Source organism: Pempheris klunzingeri, chromosome 17, assembly GCF_042242105.1.
Source record: "Pempheris klunzingeri isolate RE-2024b chromosome 17, fPemKlu1.hap1, whole genome shotgun sequence".
Classification (NCBI taxonomy): Eukaryota; Metazoa; Chordata; class Actinopteri; order Acropomatiformes; family Pempheridae; genus Pempheris; species Pempheris klunzingeri.
Window position 1 is genome coordinate 2,423,843 of NC_092028.1, and position 20,881 is coordinate 2,444,723.

At 43.2% G+C, this 20,881-nt stretch overlaps 2 protein-coding genes across 2 annotated transcripts; one reads left to right on the top strand and one right to left on the bottom strand.

Moving 5' to 3' along the window:
- Nucleotides 1–586: 586 nt before the first annotated feature.
- Nucleotides 587–4,009, bottom strand: mpv17l (MPV17 mitochondrial membrane protein like). Its single transcript, XM_070848665.1, has 4 exons — nt 3,703–4,009; nt 3,122–3,192; nt 1,933–1,962; nt 587–802 (listed from the first exon to the last, which is right to left on the bottom strand). Exons 1-4 carry the CDS (start codon nt 4,007–4,009, stop codon nt 587–589), a joined length of 624 nt encoding a protein of 207 aa, XP_070704766.1.
- Nucleotides 4,010–6,546: 2,537 nt separating this feature from the next.
- Nucleotides 6,547–20,659, top strand: crlf3 (cytokine receptor-like factor 3). Its single transcript, XM_070848181.1, has 9 exons — nt 6,547–6,627; nt 12,176–12,296; nt 16,749–16,956; nt 17,235–17,322; nt 17,763–17,940; nt 18,030–18,258; nt 18,908–19,046; nt 19,202–19,314; nt 19,680–20,659. The coding sequence occupies exons 2-9, from the start codon at nt 12,180–12,182 to the stop codon at nt 19,943–19,945; spliced, it is 1,338 nt and encodes a 445-aa protein (XP_070704282.1). The 5' UTR covers nt 6,547–6,627; nt 12,176–12,179; the 3' UTR covers nt 19,946–20,659.
- Nucleotides 20,660–20,881: the final 222 nt, after the last annotated feature.

The following is a 20,881-nucleotide window of genomic DNA, read 5'->3' on the forward strand; positions in this document are numbered from 1 at the left end:
TGAAACTGTAAACAAATGTGCCAGACTAAAGCACTCAGACCTCACATCCTTTAAATGCCTCCACTTCAATACTTTTAGTGGTGTTTGATAGTTTCATCCATCCGGAGCCCAATACCCATGATCCCCTGAGAACGAGCCTCAATAATCTTGGTGTCCTCCTGTCTTTAACTCTAGACCCTCCATCAGGACACAAGACATATTCAGATATTTAACGTATGTATTCTGCAATGATATTTATTGAGCACCTTCATGCTCCCCTGAGGGTGAACCTGTTTGATTTTAATATTTGACAAACGTGATATTTTATGCTCTGGTACTGATGATGTTAAGTGTTTTTGTTTCACCCAGTGCCAGTATTGTGGGCCATAATGAAAACTGCAGCCCCTTTTAGGCTTTAGGCTGCGTTATGTGCGTATGTCCCAGATAATTGTACTCAGTGGCAATGACTTTCTGTTTCCAACCAGTAACTTGCTCCCCAGCTCTTCAGCTCTTTGTGCTGCTTTCAGTTTGTGGGTGCTGGTTGAACAAAAGTGGAAACCCGTCTGTCCTGTGATGAGACAGAGTGTGTGTCCTCCTCCACCTGCCTTTAGTTTTCCCTCTGGGTCTTTTGCCTTTTTCGAGCCAGTCGGGCCTCACGCATCTCCTCCAGGGTCTTACGGGGGTCCATGACGAAGGCCAGGGCCACGCCAGCGGTGCCATCCCCATTCTGCCGGGAGAAGCACAAGAAGGTGGCCCAGAGGAAGGCGCAGCATCCCATGAAGGCTGTTCGCATGTACAACGGCATCAGGACAAAATTCAGAAACTGTGAAAGGGATGTGAGAGGATATAATTATATAAGATAGAATTATGAAATATACAAATGTCATAACATCCATCCTTCCATTGTCTATACTGCTTATCCCTCACGGTCGCGGGGAGGCTGGAGCCCTGCTAACCTGGGGGCGAGAGGCGGGTTACATCCTGGTACCCCAGTACTGGTCGCCAGTTAATCACTGGGTCCACACACAGAGACATAGAGTCTCTTATTCATGCTAATATATCTAAGACATTTAATTTCACTTGTGTCAGATTAAAGGTTATTTTAACAGTTCTTGTTTGTATGAGTTTATATTGAATTGTAGTCCTATAGGTATGAAGGAAAACCTCCCAGCACGCATCCAAGCAAGAGACTCATGAATATAATTATTTTACATCGTCACTGCTGTTTGTGTTTTGTATTGTGTTTTTCATTTTTTCTTCATTTTTCCACAATTCCACTGTAGTTGTATGATTAGTTATTTAGAGAGAAGGTGATCAGGCCATAGGTGACTCACAATCACAGCAGAATAAATATGCCAACAAGAGTTGTTGTTATAAAAGATGGCTAATACTGAATGGATAATACTGAAAGACACTGAAAATTATCTATTACAGTATAAATACAAAGTAAATGTGGTTTTACTCAACTTAAAAATAATCACCTGGATAAATGCATGAATATGAATTGAGCCTGAAAATATTTTGTGTGAATCATTATTTTTTAAATTCTATCAAGATAATTTTTCTGTTAATCCCACAATACTGAGATAACAACAAAATAAAATCAAAGAAAATAGTCAGAACTGTAAATGTATCACAGTTATTGACGGTAGGACTAATTAAACATTCATTCTGTATTCCTCCTCTGTATCAGTATATCGTCAGTGCTTCAGTCAGAATCATCCACTTCTGATAAGATGCACTTTGACTGTATTGCTTGTCAACACGACACCAACAGTGACATTTTAATCAGATTCTATAAAGATACAAATTAAATCCGCAAATATCAAAACAATGACAGTCTTTGATTTCAGTCAAGCTCCTCTAACTAATGTCTTCCAGTTTAAATCTATAAACAAGAAAGACAAGTCACATAAAAATGTCAGCAAAACAATGTATTGCTTTTGAATTTACCTGCATGAACGGCCAGTACATGAGTCCAGTCTGAAAGGGAGAAACAGGATGTGATGAGTACAAGGACCGACACTATCCCTGTAGACCTAAATCTGCCTTTGAAGGATTACTATAGGAGATGAAGGTTGGGTTTATTGTGCAGTGAAGATACTTTTACTTTCCATTGGCATCTTTCTAACCCATCTAAAAATACCACTCTTAAAGTTGTGGAAATTGACTTTTCCCTGCATCCCACTGGAGTTTAATGGATTTAATGGATTTTTCACGTCTATAAATGCACTGCAGAGCCATCTGTCTGTATGAGACTCCTCCTCACGTAGAAATAAGCCCAGAGTATCGCAAAACAAGATGGAAATGGACCAACTGCTGTACTGGTATAAAAAATGGCACTTGATTACATAACTTTAATGGAACAAGATGCACTATAATCTGTGATCTACGGCAGCGGGAGAAGTACTCAGATCCTACGCTCAAAGTCATGATGAGTAAAGTAATGATGCCACAATGTCATATGAATGTAGTTAGGATATCAAAACTAACTTATATATATAAAAATAAGTATTACTACGTATTACTGTGCAGCAGGAAAAGCCATTTAAGATGCAATTATTACAGTGGAATATTATTACTAATGCATTAATGTGTCAGCACTAATCAGTAAGTCAATGTAATAGCTGGATGGAGGTAATAGTGCAGGGCAGTTTAATCTCTAACTCCAGCTCAACTCATCATTAAATCTTAATCTAGTAAGTAACTGGTGAAAATAACCAGTAAAAGTATGATGGAGCAGGATACTGAGATTCAAACATTCTGTCCACCACTGTGAGCAATGACACTCATCCTAACTATAAACAATACTTCTTGACACATGATGTGTTAGAGGCACTGATTTGGACATTTTTATGTTATGTTAGTGCAGCATGTCTGTACATGTACTGTGACCATAAAGGGTTATTCCGTAATTACAACCGCAGCATGACACTGGTATTTATATTTGTCAGATTTCAGCTCCTAAACGTCCCGAAACTCGCTGACACGATTTAATTACCCAGCTTGCTCCTGGGCGTCGTGCCCACTGCGCAACAGCAGCAGCGGCACAATCTAGGTTAATCTGGTGGTGAGCTCGCAGCACTGTGTGAAGGAGGGAAGGTGACTTTCCCTCGCTTGCTACTACCGAGGCCTTCCTTACCTTCCAGGTGTTGAAGAACTTCTCTCTCCAGTCCTCAAAGATATCCTCCTTCCCCTCCAAGAAGCTCACCCCTGCGTGACATAGGACACCTTTACGCAGAGTTCGGTATAACCATTTATGCGCCTTTACGCACGATCTAGAAACGTGCGTAATGACTCCTCACCTTGGCCCACATGATGTTTGATTTAGAGCAAACCTGAATAGGGAGTCTCATTACCTCATTACTGTGTTTGTTAACATGTTTCAGTGATTGCAGAGTGTGACAACAGCAACCTGTGGAATAATTAGTCCACCTGAGTCCTGAGGTGATGTTGTTACAGTTGAAAAAGCGCAAAGATTCAGAAATTTAACAGATTTCTACCAATAATACATATTTGGGTCTGTGCTCTTGCTCTAATGACATTGGGGGAAAAGAGTTATTGATTTAAATGTTTGGATATTTTGGGCACCAGCTGATAATGGCACCTAAACCCACCCAGACCAGGAGTGTGTCTGCATGTTGCCTTGCATTAACCAAACGCTGGTTTGTTTGTGCTCTTTTATTAAAAGTGTACTTGTTGAACTGAAGCAGGTGTTCTTACCCGTGTAGAAGACACTGGTGGCCAAAGGCGACGCGAAGCTTTGGTCCAGCAGGAGTTTGCGGAAAACCATCCCGGCGGACTTTCCAGGGAAACGCCTCTCCAGGGCTCGTAGCCAGAAGTAGTTAAAGTTTCCATGGAAACTGATTGCCACAATGGCCACGTTCCGAGTGTGTTTCCAGTCCATGCGCTCCTTCTGAGCCATGAGCTGATGGACAAGGTCACCGCCGGCGAATAAGCACCCGTACAAAGTCACATTGGCCAGCCAGGGGAATCGTTTGGCGGCTTCTTTCAGTACAGCTCTCCTCATTTTGGCACCAGGAGGAGAAGCTGGGGTCCCGTTGGCGCTTACAGGGATGCTGGACGGCCGTAAATGGCTTCAATTCACAAATCAAGACGCAATCATAGCGGCCAAATGAATTTGACTAGGCCCTGATGTCAGTCGGCTGGCCGATACGAAGCAATCCATCTGTGCGCGGTAATCAGGGAGGGATTAGACGTTTCCACCGGCAGCAGGACTATCACACATTCTCAGATCTCAGATGACTAATGACAAATGTAGACTCCGACAAAAGGTTTCTGAGTTTCAAACACTCCTATCGGCATATTCGCGCTCTGCGTAAAACCTGCCATGGCTCCACTCTGGTCACTTGGAGAGGGCTCCTCTAAAGTGTCGCGTCCAGCAGGTATGCATGCGTAAAATGCATCCGATCATCATAAAGAAGACACGGAGACGCTTATGGAAAAGGCTTCAGTGGAACATGAATATAAATCTAGATCATTCTGTCTGCTCTGACTCGACGTGTCGCTCCCGGTGAATCAGGTGCCTCTCAAACAAATCCTGCGGGTCAAGCGCTAATCTGGAGGTGGGATTGTTCCAGGCTGCTCGGACGGAGAGGTAACTGCGTCTAACTGCGTCACTGATATCCACCGCAGTGGTTTGCTGTGCGGCGCTCTGTGCCAAGGCGCGTTCAGCCGGTCCACGCACTGTCAGATCAGCGGTGCGCAAACCCGCAAGGAGCTCAGCCAGTGCGCTCTCTCTCTCTCTCTCTCTCTCTCTCTCTCTCTCTCTCTCTCTCTCTCTCTCTCTCTCTCTGTCTGTCTGTCTCTCCTCCTGCGTTCACAATTTCACATCAATAAAAGTATCCTAAAATTATTAGCACCAATATATACTTGAAGTACGGTATGGTATGGTCCATTTTAGAATCATTGACTATAAACATAGCTACTGCATAAAATCGCTGTGTTATAATAAACTGACATGACAGTTTAGAAACAAATGATTATCAACGAGCATGCAATCATATGCAAATATCAACAGTTATATCAAATAATCAGCAAAAACAACACTATAATGTGAACATGAACATTACATTCAAACGATATGTGTTAATTATTGATCCAGTAGTATGTTCAGCAGCTTCATGTTACAGTTTTTGAAAATGGAGCCAATTTTATTTACTTTATATACTGCTAGTTAGCTGAATCTATCCAGTCTGCGTTATAATTGATCAGTTAATTTATAATTGTATTCCAAACCTGAATCTGCAAAGTAAACCAGGCCATCAGATGCAGTAAAAAAGTAAACTACTGGTTTCCAAACGTAAAAGAAGTGTAAAGGAGCATGACACTGAAATACTCAAGTAAGGCAGAAGTACCTAAAACTATAAATGTTATCATGTTTGTTATTTTTCCTCAGGCATTCATGTAAAAGCAGGATCATAGTGTTGGAGGTGGCTGAAGTGGAGCTCATTTTGTACTATCTTGTATCATTCTGGATTCATCTGCTGATTATTTTCTACATCAATCCATTGATTGTTGTTGTGAGAACTGTTGTCACAAAGATCCAAAGTGACTCCTTCACAATGCCTGTTGTGTCCAACCAACATTAAAAGACATCAAAACCATTAAAATAATTCATAGGAAAAGCAGAGAAAGGCTGGCACCATGAAATGTTTTTTACATGAACAAACGACCTAAATGATTATCAATAAACTCAATCAATCGACCTATTGATTGATTGACAGCTCATGTCAGATGTGCTTGTATAAATAGGTAGTTTATTATATTTAATCAACTTGTGAGGAAAAACTTTACTTGGTAAAGTAACTGTTGAGTAAAGCTGTTAGATGATTGAAGTGAAGTTAAAAGCCAGCAGTAATTTCCCCCTGAGATGTAGTGTAGAGGTAAAAACTGACAAAGAAAAGTCAAGTAAGCTAAACTACAACTTAATTTACAAAATGTTAGCCCTTGAATGCCAGTTAATTGACATGGTGGTCATTAAAGCAGAGTTTGTTGTGATCTCTCTGAGTGAAGCTGCTGCACAGTGAGTCTGCAGACATGCTGTGTCCCCGACAGCCAACAGAGAGCGTCGTCCCCCCACATGTTACTACTGGCCTTGTTAAACTTTTCCTTTTATTTTGTCATCAAGTGACTTTCTAGAATATCTAATTAAATGTTATTTGATTTGTTTTCCTATTTAAGTTGCTGCAGGATTAGTAATGCTGAAATACATTCGTTTTGGTGCTTTGGGGTCTCTTTAAAGTGCAGTTCATGCAGATAACCTCATTTCTGCACAATATAACACCACAGTATTGTCATCACATGCACAAACACAGCTTTATCGTGCACTTGTGCCACAGTGCGCTCCAGATTCGGCCCACATGAACTCATTTCATCAGCTCCACTTCGATCTGAAGGGGTCGTCTAATTAGGGCGGGGAGAACGCAGCATGTCTCAATCCCATTGGCTGACTCGCTTGTCGATCGACACGCTCTTGTCTGTAATTGGCTGCTGCCCCCAAAGCCTCGGAAGTGTCATTTTTGGACTTGAGCAAAACTTGGGCACATCGGAGCGGCGGTGTGGCGGCGGCTGCGAGCTGATTCACTACTTTCGGGAAGAAATGGCCTCCAGAAAACAATAAAACAGGTACGGGTGAACACATTTCTTCACGCGGGAAGGAAGATTTTTGATTTCACCGATTAGCTGTTGTTTTCTTTAGGGGTGGGGGGGTTATATGTTTGCTCTCCTTAGCCTAATCTGAGTGTCATTGTCTCTGTGGCCACCAGCTAGCCCCCAACTTTGCCCCTGTCTTACGTGACTGGGAGAGGATAACGTTAAACAGCCTGAAAATATCTGCTAGCTAGCTGGCATGAACTGGCTTTCATCACCCCCCCACCCCCCAGCGGCACTCTTTCAGTCTTCACAGCTGAAACTAACAACTTTTTAGCTAGTCCGCCTGCTATTGTCATCATCTTCCACCAAAATCACGCGCATGAAGCATCTAATAAGTTGACGTTTCATTTGTAAATGTGTTGCTTAATTTCTACGCCGAATTGATTTAAATGCGTTGTTTATTCAGGAAACATCTTATTTATGTTATTGTGATGGATCTAGGTATCTAGGTTAGTAGCGCCAACTTAAAAATACAAGATTTTTGAACGGAGTTTGGGAGTAGTTCTCCCCAGTTGCATCCACTTGACATTTCGACACGAAAATATGAGAATTCAAGCAGTCTGGATTATGTAATTGTGCATTTTACATTCTTGAACTTGTGGAGAAGACTGCAGGGCAGCCCCAGAGCTGGTGGGCGGAGGTTTAACTTGATGAATATAACTTCAAAATACGGAAGTGTGAGCGAGTTCAGACATGTCTGATGCCTCCTGTTGTCTCCTCTTGTCAGTGGTCTAATAATAATAATAACGTGGGTTTGCACTTGAGTGCCTTTCATAACTTTCCTGTTAGTCAGAGCATGTGCAGCAGGCTTCAGGGAGTTGCATGCAGCCTCTTTAAACTCCTCTTTAATGACATTTATTAAAAGATGACACTTAGGTTAGGTAGGTTTGTCAAGTTAGTAGCATGAGAACATGTCATATCCTTGAGAAACAACATCTCATAAACTTAAAAGCTATGAAAATTGTTATGAAGAACAATAAAAAGTTGCATAATTGTGAACATACTTAACAAGTCTGTGTGATCAGTCCATGTCTGATTCTGTTTCTTTAAGTCTGTGTTTTTTCCCAGGCAGGACTTGGTTGTGTCACACATTTCTGACACTGTAAACAGTGTGACGGACCTGTGAAAGCAGGACAGTGGGACATCATTTGCATGCAGGTTGACCTAAATACTCTGAAAAGCACGTTGCTGGTAACTCCCTGGCTGTGTGTTTACATCAAAAGCACACGAGAAATAAAGACGAGGAGATTTCAGTTGCTTCTAGCCACACCCGTATCATATAGACGAGAGATTGTCTGTGCTACAGGAGAACCGGCTTGACGTTTGCTTGGCCAAGTGCCCGGCGTTCACTCTGAGTCCTTAGTAGGTTTTGGGAGAGAATGAGGGATTATGAACCACAGGATTAAAGAGATGGAGAGAGAGGGCCAGCGCCCTCTTTAGAGGATGAAAAAGAAAATCCACGTTGGTGGCGGTGAGAGGCAGGACTAACCGCTGCTGTTGTGGGCCGTTTGTGAGCAGAAAGAAAGCAGGTCTGAGGGAGGGGACGACTAATATCTGTGTGCAGGCTGTTTATGTCGGCGTGAGCGTGAGAGCGAGCGCATGCCTGCATAATTCTGCAGCTTTGACATTTGCATTCATGCGTGTATAAGTGTGTAAACTGGAGTTTTGTTTGTTGTGTAACCAGTTTATTGGCTGTGTGTCTGTGGGTTCAAACTACAAATCAATGATTTCTTTAATGTGTGTTTATTGTGAAAACTCGCTGGATGTTTTTAAGTCCAAAAAGAAAGAATTAGAGGCAGATTCCTCAGGATGTCAGTGTTTTTAATTCACTCGGCTCTGCAGCTCACTCCTTTTGCTTTGCTTTTAGAAATGTGCGTTCCTCATGCTTGTTTATTGTATTTAGTCTCCTTTGGTGTTTTCTACATGTTAACTAACAGTAGGGCTGCATCTAATGGTTATTTTCTCGATTAACTGATTGTTTGTTTGGTCTATAAAGCACTAGAAAACAGTAGGAAATGTCTATCACAATATCCTAGACAAAAACCATTTAATTTATTATAGTGGAGAATAAGGAAAGAGAAACACTACTTGTTTGTTGTTGACCACTGCTGCTTTAATCTGTTTATGAATTCTTTAATTGATCATTCAGCATCTCTATAGAATGTTTTTACATAGATTCCAGTTACAGTAATATAATTCAGAGAAATCCTCACGTTAGAAAGTGGGACCATCAAGTGTTTGACAGCTTTCGCTTGATAACTTACTTGTATGATTAATCGATTATCAACCCTTTAGTAACTAGTTCCGATGATGTTATTGTCCTTAGACTACCACAAAGACCTGAAGCACAGAGAAATGACTACAGCAGCAGAGTCCCATCAAAGCAAGAGGGGGAAAGGGTCAACAACTTCCTGTCTGATTTCCATGTTGTATCTTGTTTGTTGAACAGATGTAGAGATAAAACTGTTACAACAACATTTTGATTAAATCTGAACTCTACTGCCAGCTAAACCCATCTGACAGCAGTTTCCCTCTGCCTCCAGTCTTTATGCTAAGCTACACTTCAAACTGCTTTGTTTTCTGTGTGTGACCCACAGAGAGGAAAACTCTCATCTCACCGGAGCTGAAACAGTCCGTTGATTTATTGATTCGCTGACTGAGAGAAAAGTATGCAGCAGCTGTGTTGATGAGCAGAAATGCTGTTTTATCTCGCTGTTAAGAGAAAATCTTGGATCTTGGAGGAACTCATGGATTTAATGATTTAGGATTTAAGATGCCCCCCCCCCCCCCCCCCGGTCCACATGATGATACTGTGTGTACTGTACGTGGCACAAGTAGTTAGTGACTTCCTCTTTAGATGCTGTAAAGGAAGCGTGGCCGACCACAGCAGGGGGCCAGGTTGTGTCACTAGTTTCAGCTCAGAAGTAAAGTCAGATGTGGTTGGATGTCACTGGATGTAGGTTACTCCCATATTGAGTCTGCAGTCAGGAGAAGCGTATGCTCGGTGAGGTGAAGTTTGACATGACCCCGTGATGATTTTATTGTACATAGATGACATGTCTTCTCAGTATCACCCAACGTTGTGATTTCTTTTCATGTCGCTCCGCTCCAGCAAAGACCAATCTGGTGATTGGTCAGAGGAAGTCGAATCACAGAAATGGGTTAGCGTGGAAGCTATGTCACACTGAAGATGGAAAAGGAGTGTGATGAGATGACAGTGGTGTCCGGCTACATGCTGCTCACTTTATGAGCATTTTTCAAAATGATGAAGTGGGTAGAGTAAAGCTCAGGCCTGGGGGGGGTGACGGTCTTTTCCCACTAGTTGCCTCTCATGTATCACAGTAGAAAATATGTTAAGAGAAATCAAGGATATTCAGAAAGTGCCATAAAGGACAAAATCTCACCCACTGAAATAAAAATTCTTCTGCTTGTGGAAACTGACAATTAGGAAAACACTGATTGGATGTATAATTATCTGGTGATCCAACAGATAATGCAATTATTTCAGCAGATTATTGGTAATGAATGAAATCTCTTTGAGTTTAACATCTCGTTCACCAAAAACAGACCTTGCACAGGAAGACGTTTAGGGTACTGTGAAAGCCTCATCTTCACTTTCATTCTGTCTGCAGCGTGAGCACACATTTCCACGTTGCTTTTTTTGCCTCCATTTTTATAAATCGACTTAAAATCAGTGTTTCGGTCCTAGTTTATGTGTACGATGCTGTTATCTTCAGTTCTGAACTCACACTGATGCTTTACAGTAACGTTCAGAGATATGAGCCAGGACATGCTAGAGATTTATCAGTTCACACTGTCATGCTGCTGTAGATGTTCAGCTGCAGACTCTCCCGGGCTTTTAGAAGCAGCCTGATGTGTTTGTGTCGTTAACGCTGGCGTCACCGCTGACTGAGCCGTTGTTTTAAAACCAGATGAAGTGTACATGTTGATGTTACTTTGTTCTGTGCTATCAGTCCTCCAATACACTCAGTGGCTTTAACCTTAACACGTAGCCAAAATAACCAAATGCAGCAGAGCAGCAGCATTTTTGTAGTGATCTTTGATAACAGAAGCTAAGGTCACAGGAAGAAGCTATAAACCTGACTTGAGTGTATTATTATCAATAAGTACTTTATTTTTTGTGTAAGGAAGGTTTCTATTGTATGAGAGGTGGGCCACACTGAGCACTCCTTATCCAAACTGTATTTAAATGTCAGTATCGGTGTAATCCAGGCTGTCAGCCATGAAGCAGTATTGTTAACACACTGGCTGGTTGCAGGCTAGTAGCCATAGGAAGTGGTTTTCTTGTTGCCACACATCCTCTGCCAGTCTAAATGCTCTGCATGCAGCGGTGTACCTTGTAGTTTCTGTAGTGGAGGTGGCAGGTTAACATGTTTTTCACTCTTATCATCCTCGTGGTGCATTATTGTCACAGGAGACATTGACACCACCCACAGTTTGATTCAGGTCAGTTTTATTAATTTAGATATTTCCAAAAAGTATCTTAGATTACACTGGACTGATGACGTGTAAGTCCTGCACTGAAACACCATGTGGTCAAAGCACGGCCCTCCTCCACAAGTCATGATTATAGACCACTTACTTGTCTTGCTGGATCTATTTTGATGCTAATGAAACGGCTGCCTGGATGGTGTTCACAGGCTTTGGAGGGAACACAGACCAAACACCTGTTGTAGCGACGTGGTCAGGGTGGATGGTGGAGGTAAGGCCCACACCGAAGGTTACAGGGAGATTGTGTTTAAGTGTTTAAGTGTTAGTACAGCAAACTGTCTGTATGTTTTTTTATGTAACCACAAAATATTAAAATACAGCAAATATTGTTGACAATAGAGTTGTTTTATTTTGTTGAAATATGAAATATATTCACGTGGCGTTGCGTCTCTTCCCCAGATGTATTTCCTGTTGCAGAGTAATATATATATGTAGTAATATATGAAGGTACTTCCTTTAAGCATTATCAATTAATCCGCTGATTTTCTCGATTACTAAATTAATCTTGGTCCATAAAATGTCTGTCTTAGTTTCTAGAGCTCAAGGTGACATCTCCAAATGTTGTTTTGTTTGATCAACTGTCTGAAACCCAAAGATGATCAATTTACAACGATAGAAAAACAGCAAATCCTCACATTTAAGAAGCTGTAACTGGAATTTCTTTGGTATTTCTGCTTCGACAATAATTATTATTTGGTTATCAAAATAGTTTTGAATTGATTTTCTCTTGATTAATCTACTAATCGTTTCAGCTCTAATTGGTATTGCTTTGAAGAGATTTTAGATCTAAAATGATGCAGAGGTCAAACACAAATGAATGTGTGCCAACAATCAGTGCCAACAGCATCACTTACTGTGACGGTGTGTGTTTGAAAAAATATGATCACTACAGATAGACAAAGAAACGGAACGGAGAAAATGACAGCGATTCTTCAGGATCCATTTTCCGGCAGTCATTTTACACCATGCGACCTCTCAACATAAGTGTGTGTGTGTGTGTGTGTGTCAGGAGGATGTCTATGGAGGTGGACTTGTTGCTGCAGGAGGCGAAGGAAAGCATCGAGGCGGCCCAGAACTACCGCAGTGAACTCCAGCAGCGCCTGCATGGCCTCAACCAGGCCCGCAAGCAGGTACCTCAGTCTGTTCACACCACACACACCCCCATTTGGTGTTCAAGGATAACGCTGCTGTTTTTAAACCTCTTTTACCCCCTTTTAAATCCTTTGGGACAACTGCACCTGATCACAGTAGGTCCACTAAAAGAGCTTGTTTGATCCACTGACAGGCTCAGAGTGTTATTCTAAGTGTGTGACAGCATCATGGAAAGGATCCCTACAGAGAGAGACCTGGAAGATCCTTTTGGTTTAACAGCTGTTATATCGCTCTCTGCACACACACCAGACTACATTCACTAAAACAGGGATTTTACAGCGCAGGACACAGGAGCTGCTGCTCTGCTGCTGCCTGGATCGGTCAGTTTTTGTGATACACAATAACACAAACAAATATTGTGTTGAATCCAAACTAACCAAAGTCACATAACAACAGTCTGAGTCTGCCGGTGGCAAAAACAGGCACTTTTAGTGGACGCGCTTTGATTTGGTGCAGCTGTCTCAAAGGGTTACGTTGCAGCCACTGAAGCCCAGTTTGATCTACTTGGCCAATTTCAAAACATTTTGTACCTAATAGTCATTTTGAACCCAAAGTATGTAAGCAATGGGGCCCAGGTTTAAAAATACAAGAGTTCTACTTTAATGGAGTGATCCTGAATTAAAGCAGTTAGTGTTTTGGCTCTTGACTCTCTGGGTTCAGTTCTTTTGTGAAGAAAAAATGTCTCATGTTACTGCTGCCAGTGTTGCCTCCTGGGGTATGATGGACTTTCCTCCGTGACCACCGTCTTTGTCTGATTTACACACTCTCTATTTCAACTAAACCCCAGCAGGTCAGGGCGATGTGAAGTGTGCTAGCCCCTGACCCAACAGAGTCCCAGGAGAGTATATTCTCTCTCTATCTCTCTGTCTGCTATCTCTTCCTTCCTCCTGCTGTCTAGATTTACCCCTCCAGCTGCTCGCAGTAAACAATGCTGCTATTTCCTGTCGCTATGGACGGATAGTGAGTCTTAGAGGAGAGATGAAGGAAGGGAACCAAGTCAGACTCTTGTCCAAAAACAGAAGGCTATGACTCATTTTGATTATTTACACAATGTGAAAAGTAAAATCATTCACATGGTGGTTTCAGATGCTTAAATATTCTCACTGCAGTCACTGTAGCTTTCAAACAACCTGCTCATTGATACAGTACCTAACTTTATTTGAATTTAATTTAAGAAATAAAGCCAAATTATATGCTGAAAATTTTAAACATATCATAAAGAGCCTAAATAAGATGCTTACCTATTAAAACCTATAAATATCTGATTAAAGAATGAGTCTGTTTTATTTTATTGTGTTTGCTTTAAACACATGTATTGATTCCTAAAATATACGTGGGGCCCCAGCAACAATTAAAAGCATCCTCCCTCTCGGCTTGTTAAAAAGGTATTGATTTTGATCGCTAATCCAAATAAAATCCAGTGATAGAACCCAGGCATGAGCTCTAAAACCTCAGTGTGTTGTAAGAGGTTTCAGGCCTATGAAGGAGTGTATGTATGCTAAAAATAATGCTCCACAATATAATGCTACAGCATAAAGACTAGAAACAGGGGAACAAGCTTGTCTGGCTCTGCCTGAAAGTACTAAAATCTACTAGCAAACCTACCAGCGTGTCTAAAGCTCTCTGATAATAAACCAAAATGTAAACATAACAATTTGCTTTTGTTTTGGGGTTTTTGCGTGGGACTATTTATTATCTGGGTGCAGTGACTTCCTAGAGTGTGGTCATCACTGTTGACTATAGCCCCCTGTTAAACCACAGATTGTAGTGTTCACACTTTGGTGTACTGATTTAACATCTATGTTGGCTTTAAAGGTCCTCAGTGATGCAAACATTTCTACAAATAAGTTACATTTAATAACTTTTTAATAACTGTATGATGTAACAGCTGAGACTTAAAGTCTCAGCTGTTACATCATACACTATCTTCTTTCCCACAGTTGGGATGGCTCAGCACCAGATTAAAGGAATCCAGGAAACATTACACCCACACACACACACACACACACACACCCACACACACACACACACACACAGTGTGGATAAGAAAGGAGATACCAGAATGTGTGTGTTTGAAAATTCAGACAATACTATCACTGCAGCATCTTGTTCTCGTAAGAGGAGTCGTCCAAACATTTGCCTGATGTCAGATCAGCTCCTCCCATGTTTGTCTGGCCATATTTTTAGTTTGACTTTGTTTGACTTAGACCCAAAATATTGATCGTTGACTGTCTGTGTCTCACTGATAGTCGCCAGCATGTGATTCATGGCCTCCAGTGGAAAATCTCCTCTGCCTGTTCAACACACACACGCTTACATGCAGAGAAAGTTCAGTGTGTATTCTGGCAAAATCCCCAGTGTGCAGAGAGTTTCCATCCTCAGTCATAATGTCCCTGCTTTATCAGTGCAGCAGTTGTCAATCAGACTTCCGTTTCCTGCTGTCTCTCTATCGCTTGCTCCGTATACTCATTGTGAAACGCTCGGGCCTGTTGTGTGTTCATGTATGTGTGAGTCTGTGTGTTAAAGTGTGTTCTGCAAAGAGGAACTGAAATGTGACCTCTGTGGCTGATGACAAACCAGCAAGCTTCCTGACAGGCTACTTAGCAGTGAGAGTAGTCTGTGCTTACACGGTGTGTGGTAGTGACAGTAGCAGTACTAGTACCAGTACCAGTACTTGTACTAGCAGTAGTATTTGTATCACTTGTTAATCCAAAATCTGATATACTGCATTGTGTCTTTTTTACTCTGTGCCATTGTTCAAACACACATCAGTGAGCAGCACTGCTGCACTGGCTGTCATGTTCCTTCATCACCACAAACACACACACTGTAGTTTATTTTGACTCAATCCCACATACACTGTCCTGCTGCTACATAACTTAAGATATTCACTTGAAAATGATTTCATCCCATTCACTCCAGATCTGCGTCCACAGCAGTGGTTTGTTTTACAGACGGTAGAAAGCTGTAACTGACCAGTTTCAACAATGAAATGAGACAAAGAATATCACTTTATCGTTAAAGCGGCCGTCAGTAGCACTGACAAGAGAGTGGACTTAGCTTCACAATTTGAAAAGAAAGATCCCCCCTACTGAAGATGTGGAGCTTCAGGCAGCAGCCGCTGGATGGAGCGTCCAAAAGCAGGCACATGATGACATTTAAAAATCCACTCTGTTTATTAGAAACAGGCCAGTATCACTGTCTTTTTAATTCCAAACTTATTCTACATATGTGTCAGTGGTGTCTAAACAAAGACACACACACACACATACACACACACACACAAGCAGTGATTGACAGTGAGTTAGAGACTCTACCTGATGCTGGTTGGTTGTTTTTGTTCAGGCACAGTTGATTCCTACAAATGCCATTAGGCATCTTTTCACTGACTACCTGTCTGGTGTGCTGCTGTCAGGATATAGTGACATAGTGATCTTTCCCTGATTGAGGTGTCATAAAGATCTTTATCTGGCTTGCTTTGCTCAATCAGTGCAGTTAGTTGGCCAAAGTGTTAGCTAGCTTTAGTTTTAGCCTCCAACGTATGTTCACATCATGATGTAAAGCCATGTGCCTCAGTGTGTTTAATAGATAGAATCTACACCTTCCACACCTGTCTAGAAGGAAGAGGGCCCAGTCAGGATCAGTTTTGAATCCTTTCAAATCCTGCTGTTCTTTCTCTCTGTTGACCGAGGTCCACCCATGCTCCGTCGCTTTTTGTTATCCAGTCAATTCTTTTCTTTTTGTCTTTGCTGACTGTGCCACGGTAACAGCCATAACCACCAGATATAACGTCAGAAATAAAATCTCCTGCTCAACAGGTGAATGTACGACTCACTGCCAAACTTTACCTGGGAAAATGAAAAGACACGCTCTTCCAGTCTGCTTGTCGTCAAACATTTCATCCAGGGAATCAGAGCTGGGGACGGCATTTAGCTTAGCAAAACAGAAATAGCCTTGCTCAGTCTGCTTTGCTCCTGTAGGTCATATAGAGGCATCGGTATTAAACCCAGACTGTTTCATAATCAGATGGAAAGTGCCACCAGCATAACTTCCTCTTTTCACAGGAATGTTTGCAGCCATTAGTCATCCATCAACGTGAAGCGTGCACAAACAAACTTTGTGAAACTTTGTGAACGTGTCACATACTAACAAAAGTAACTTTAAGTAAGTTAGATTGTTTGGAAAGGCTGTAAATGTCATAAGCTGTCATCACACCGGGACAGGAAATGTGTCTGTACCAACCTTCATTGTAAACTGTCCAGCAGTCATCAAGGTTTCTTACCAACCTGACTGAGTGACTGGTATCACTGTTGTGCCATATAATACACCTATAACACATACAAGTCTGTTAGTACTGAAGTAATGACTACTGCTGTAACAATCTGTGCACACCTGCGCTAGAAATGTAAAGCAGAATGATGATGTTTCAGGTGCGGGGCAGCTCGGGTCAGGCCCGCGAGGCCCTCCGGCGCCACTTCACAGAGCTGCAGACGGCGGCAAGTCGTTTGCTGACAGAGCGACTGACCGTCCTGCTGGCCGAGGTGGACGCCATCGAGGCAGAGAGCGTCAAACCGCTAGATGACTGCCAGAGCCTCATTGAGCACGGCGTGAGCCAGGCCGACGAGCTGCTGAGAGAGGGTGGGTCCCTGAAATACATCTGCGAAAACACTTCTTTTTTCAGGAGGGAGCAGAGGAATGATTTTTGCTCTTGTGCAATAATAAGATATGGTGTTTGGGTTCTGCACTGTTGTTCAACCAATACAAAACATCGACAAGTGACACCTTCACAGTTCTCTGACTTTTTTTAGGGGGTGTGGGTAGGATGGGGGGCTCAATGATTAATCCATTAATTGAGAAAGTAATCAGATAAGAAAGTTCTATATGTGTTGAATATAGTCTGGTTTCTGGCTCACCAGGGGAAGCAGCTCTGCGTTGTGGTCTTGGGGAGAAGGAGGACCAATTGGGCAGTTTCACCAAGAAGGCCCTGCACATCCAACTGGATAGGTAGGACAGAAACACTCCACCTGCTGTGTGCAATGGTATTCTATGCTCATTAAAGCACTGGTACTAGATGGTACTATTTTATGTGCAGTTTCTGGTTTATCGCTGCCTCAGTCAGTTAGTTTGTATGTCACAGTGTTAAATTACTGTTTTTACCAATGGAGTCTGGTGGCATTGAAGTGAGCGATATAAAGTCTGTCTCTAGTGAAACCAAAAGGATCTTCCAGGTCTATCTCTGTAGGGATCCTTTCCATCCAGGTCTATCTCTGTAGGGATCCTTTCCATAATGATGTCAAACACTCTGAGCCTGTTGGTGACCGGACCACCTCCAAAACCTTTTGTACCGAGACAATGAAATATGTGAAAGTAGGGCCCAGGTTTAAAAGTGTGAGTGCTGTCATCTCTGTTTAAATCTTCTCTGACTGGTTCTGTGTGTTCTCCAGCCTACCAGAGGTACCAGCGTTGGTGGACGTGCCGTGTGTTTCAGCCCAGCTGGACGACTCCCTGCTGGGTCTGCTGAGGGACCGGGTGTCCCGCCTGGGCTCCGTCTCTTCCCACCCACCCGTCCAGATAGAGGAGCTGCAGGAGAGACCAGGCAGCATCCTGGTCCGCTGGTGTAAGGTCAGCAAGGGGACGGAGGTGGCACAAACACCGAGCGCCTACACTGAACATGTTGACGTAAACGTCATTTTATTACTTGTGTGCATCAGGTGGATGAGGACTTTGCAGCAGCAGATTATCGGCTGCAGTACCGGCGGTCGGGCAGCGGGGGGAGCCAGTATGAGGACGCCTACATCGGTCGGGACTGTGAGTTCCTGGTTCTCCACCTCGACCCTCACACTGATTACCTGTTCAGGGTTTGTGCCCGCGGGGAGGGTCGCACCGAGTGGAGCCCCTGGAGCATCCCACAGACGGGATACACCACACTAGCACCACATGGTAGGTGAAGGTGCATCATCAAAAACAGGGACTAGATGAGAGGGTGGAGCTACTAAGCTTGGTTAATTAGTTGCATCCATAATTCACTTTAACTATTATATTAACACACACTGTGTCTGTGTGTGTCTGTGTGTGTCTGTGTGTGTGTGTGTGTGTGTGTGTGTGTGTGTGTCTGTGTGTGTCTGTGTGTGTCTGTGTGTGTGTGTGTGTGTGTGTCTGTGTGTGTGTGTCTGTGTGTGTGTGTCTGTGTGTGTCTGTGTGTGTGTGTGTGTGTGTGTGTCTGTGTGTGTCTGTGTGTGTGTGTGTGTGTGTGTGTCTGTGTGTGTCTGTGTGTGTGTGTGTCTGTGTGTGTGTGTGTGTGTCTGTGTGTGTGTGTGTGTGTGTGTCTGTGTCTGTGTCTGTGTGTGTGTGTCTGTGTGTGTGTGTGTGTCTGTGTGTGTGTGTGTGTGTGTGTGTGTGTGTCTGTGTGTGTGTGTGTGTGTGTGTGTGTGTGTGTGTGTGTGTGTGTGTGTGTGTGTGTGTGTGTGTGTCTGTGTGTGTGTGTGTGTGTGTGTGTGTCTGTGTGTGTGTGTCTGTGTGTGTGTGTGTGTGTGTCTGTGTGTGTGTGTGTGTGTGTGTGTGTGTGTGTGTGTGCTCTCTCCTCCTCCAGAGTGGTGTCCAGGCACTGACGGCTACATCCTGAGCAGCAGAAAAAACATCGCTCTGCGCAACGACTCCTCCCAGTCACGCTGCCCCGTCCTCTACTCCAAAGCACCCACCTACTTCTGCGGCCAGACACTGACCTTCAAGTACGCACAAAGAACCCCCCCCCCCCAGACATATTTAAATTAGAGCCCAATGTAGTGACTTCTAGCAGCTTTATGAATGAAACTGAAATCTTTTGGCCTGAATTCTTTATGTGAAGGAGCTTTTGTCTCATGTTCTTGTGTTTCTATGAGTGTAGGATCTCTGCAGCAGGCCAGATGGACCGGAGGGACAGTCTGGGTGTGTCCGTGGACAACCAGCAGGTGGCGCAGTCGCTTCAGAGAGACCAGGCCGTCTGCATTTCCACCAATGGTAAGCCGACACTTTAGTCTTTAGTCTTGTCACAGTCAGCGAATCTCATGAAAATCCGGCTGAGCACAAGTTAAATATTAAGATTGAGTGTAAGTCCACTGAAATCAGAACATCCCCATAAATAATGACCTGTTACACCTGCTCAGAGGAGGAGTCACCGTCCACTTCTATTTTAAAAGGTCCCTCGTGACCCCTGGTAGTGCTTTACCCCCCCCAGGGTCACTTTGTGTTCAGATCGGCTGCAGCTACATGCAGCACAGGAAGCCCTTCAGCTTGTGATGACCGGAGGGGTTTACTCACTGCTGCTGTTAAACAGGTCAGTGGCAGTGTTGAGTGGAATGATGTCACAGAGTGTCCATGTTCAGGTGCTGTATTCGTCAACGGGAAGGAGATGACCAACCAGCTGCCCGCCATCACCCTGGGCTCCGCCGTGACCTTCGACATGGAAGTGGTGAACCTTTTCCCCGTCAGCAACAACAACCTGAGCGAGGGCGGCAGCTTCAAGCTGAGGGTGACCATCGGCTCTGGGAACAGGGAGGTGGTGTTTGATTGGCTGGTGGACCAGGCGGTGGACTGCCTCTTCTTCGGCTGCTCTTTCGCCCACTCCGGCTGGAAAGTGCTCGTGTTCTAACGGCTCAAACGCAAAGCGAAGGTGGATCCTTTTTAATCTGCTGGGTTCAGGAGCCCGTCGCTCAGGCTCTGTTATCGGGAGTTTAAACTTCTCTCCTCTGCTGTGTGTCCACTGACAGGGTGGGAAACAGGGAACAGTCAGCCATTTCTCCCCACAATTTCTTCAGCAGCCGTAAACTTCTAGATGAGTTTGTCCCCATTAGCCACACACAGTATTCAGCATTCATTCAGGACCGCAAATTAGCCGAGGCCACGTTCCATCTGTTCCATTTTTATTGAAGTTCAACAATGGCCATTTGTTTGGCCCGTGTCACTTAATGAATAAAACAAGTCAGTCAGTCAGTCCGTCAGTCCGTCAGTCAGTCAGTAGACATTTTCAGAGCAGCTTCAGAGCCTTTGAGCCAAAGTTGGCGACACCAGTGGTTTCATTTCTGAGTGGAAAAGAGATTAAAGCAGTTAAAAGTGTCCCCAGACTGGAGCACAGACAAATACTTCAAAATGTTCTCAGATTTGATTCCTGACCTGCTGCGTTTGTCAGTTTCACTCCTGCTTATTTTATCAAGCAGCAGCTTGTTTCTGTGGCTGCAGAGGAACCTGCTGTCTGACTGATTATTGAGGCCAAGCATCAAGAAAAAGCAGCATTTTTTCACGTTTATTTTGCGTTTCAGGATCAAAGTTGAAATTTCAAGAATAAAGTTGAAGATCAGAAAAAATAAGTCAGTGGGAAGATTATTTTTTTTTCTTCTTTTTTTCGCATTTCAGGAGCAAAACCTAAATATCAAGATTAAAGTTGAACTTTAGAGCGTAAAACAAACTACAAGCATCTAAGTTCAACTTTAATCTTCGAAGGTCAAGTTTGTTCTCGACATTTTGACTTTATTCTCAAAATGCACAAAGAAATCTTCCTCAACATTTACTCTGTCGACTGCAACTGGAC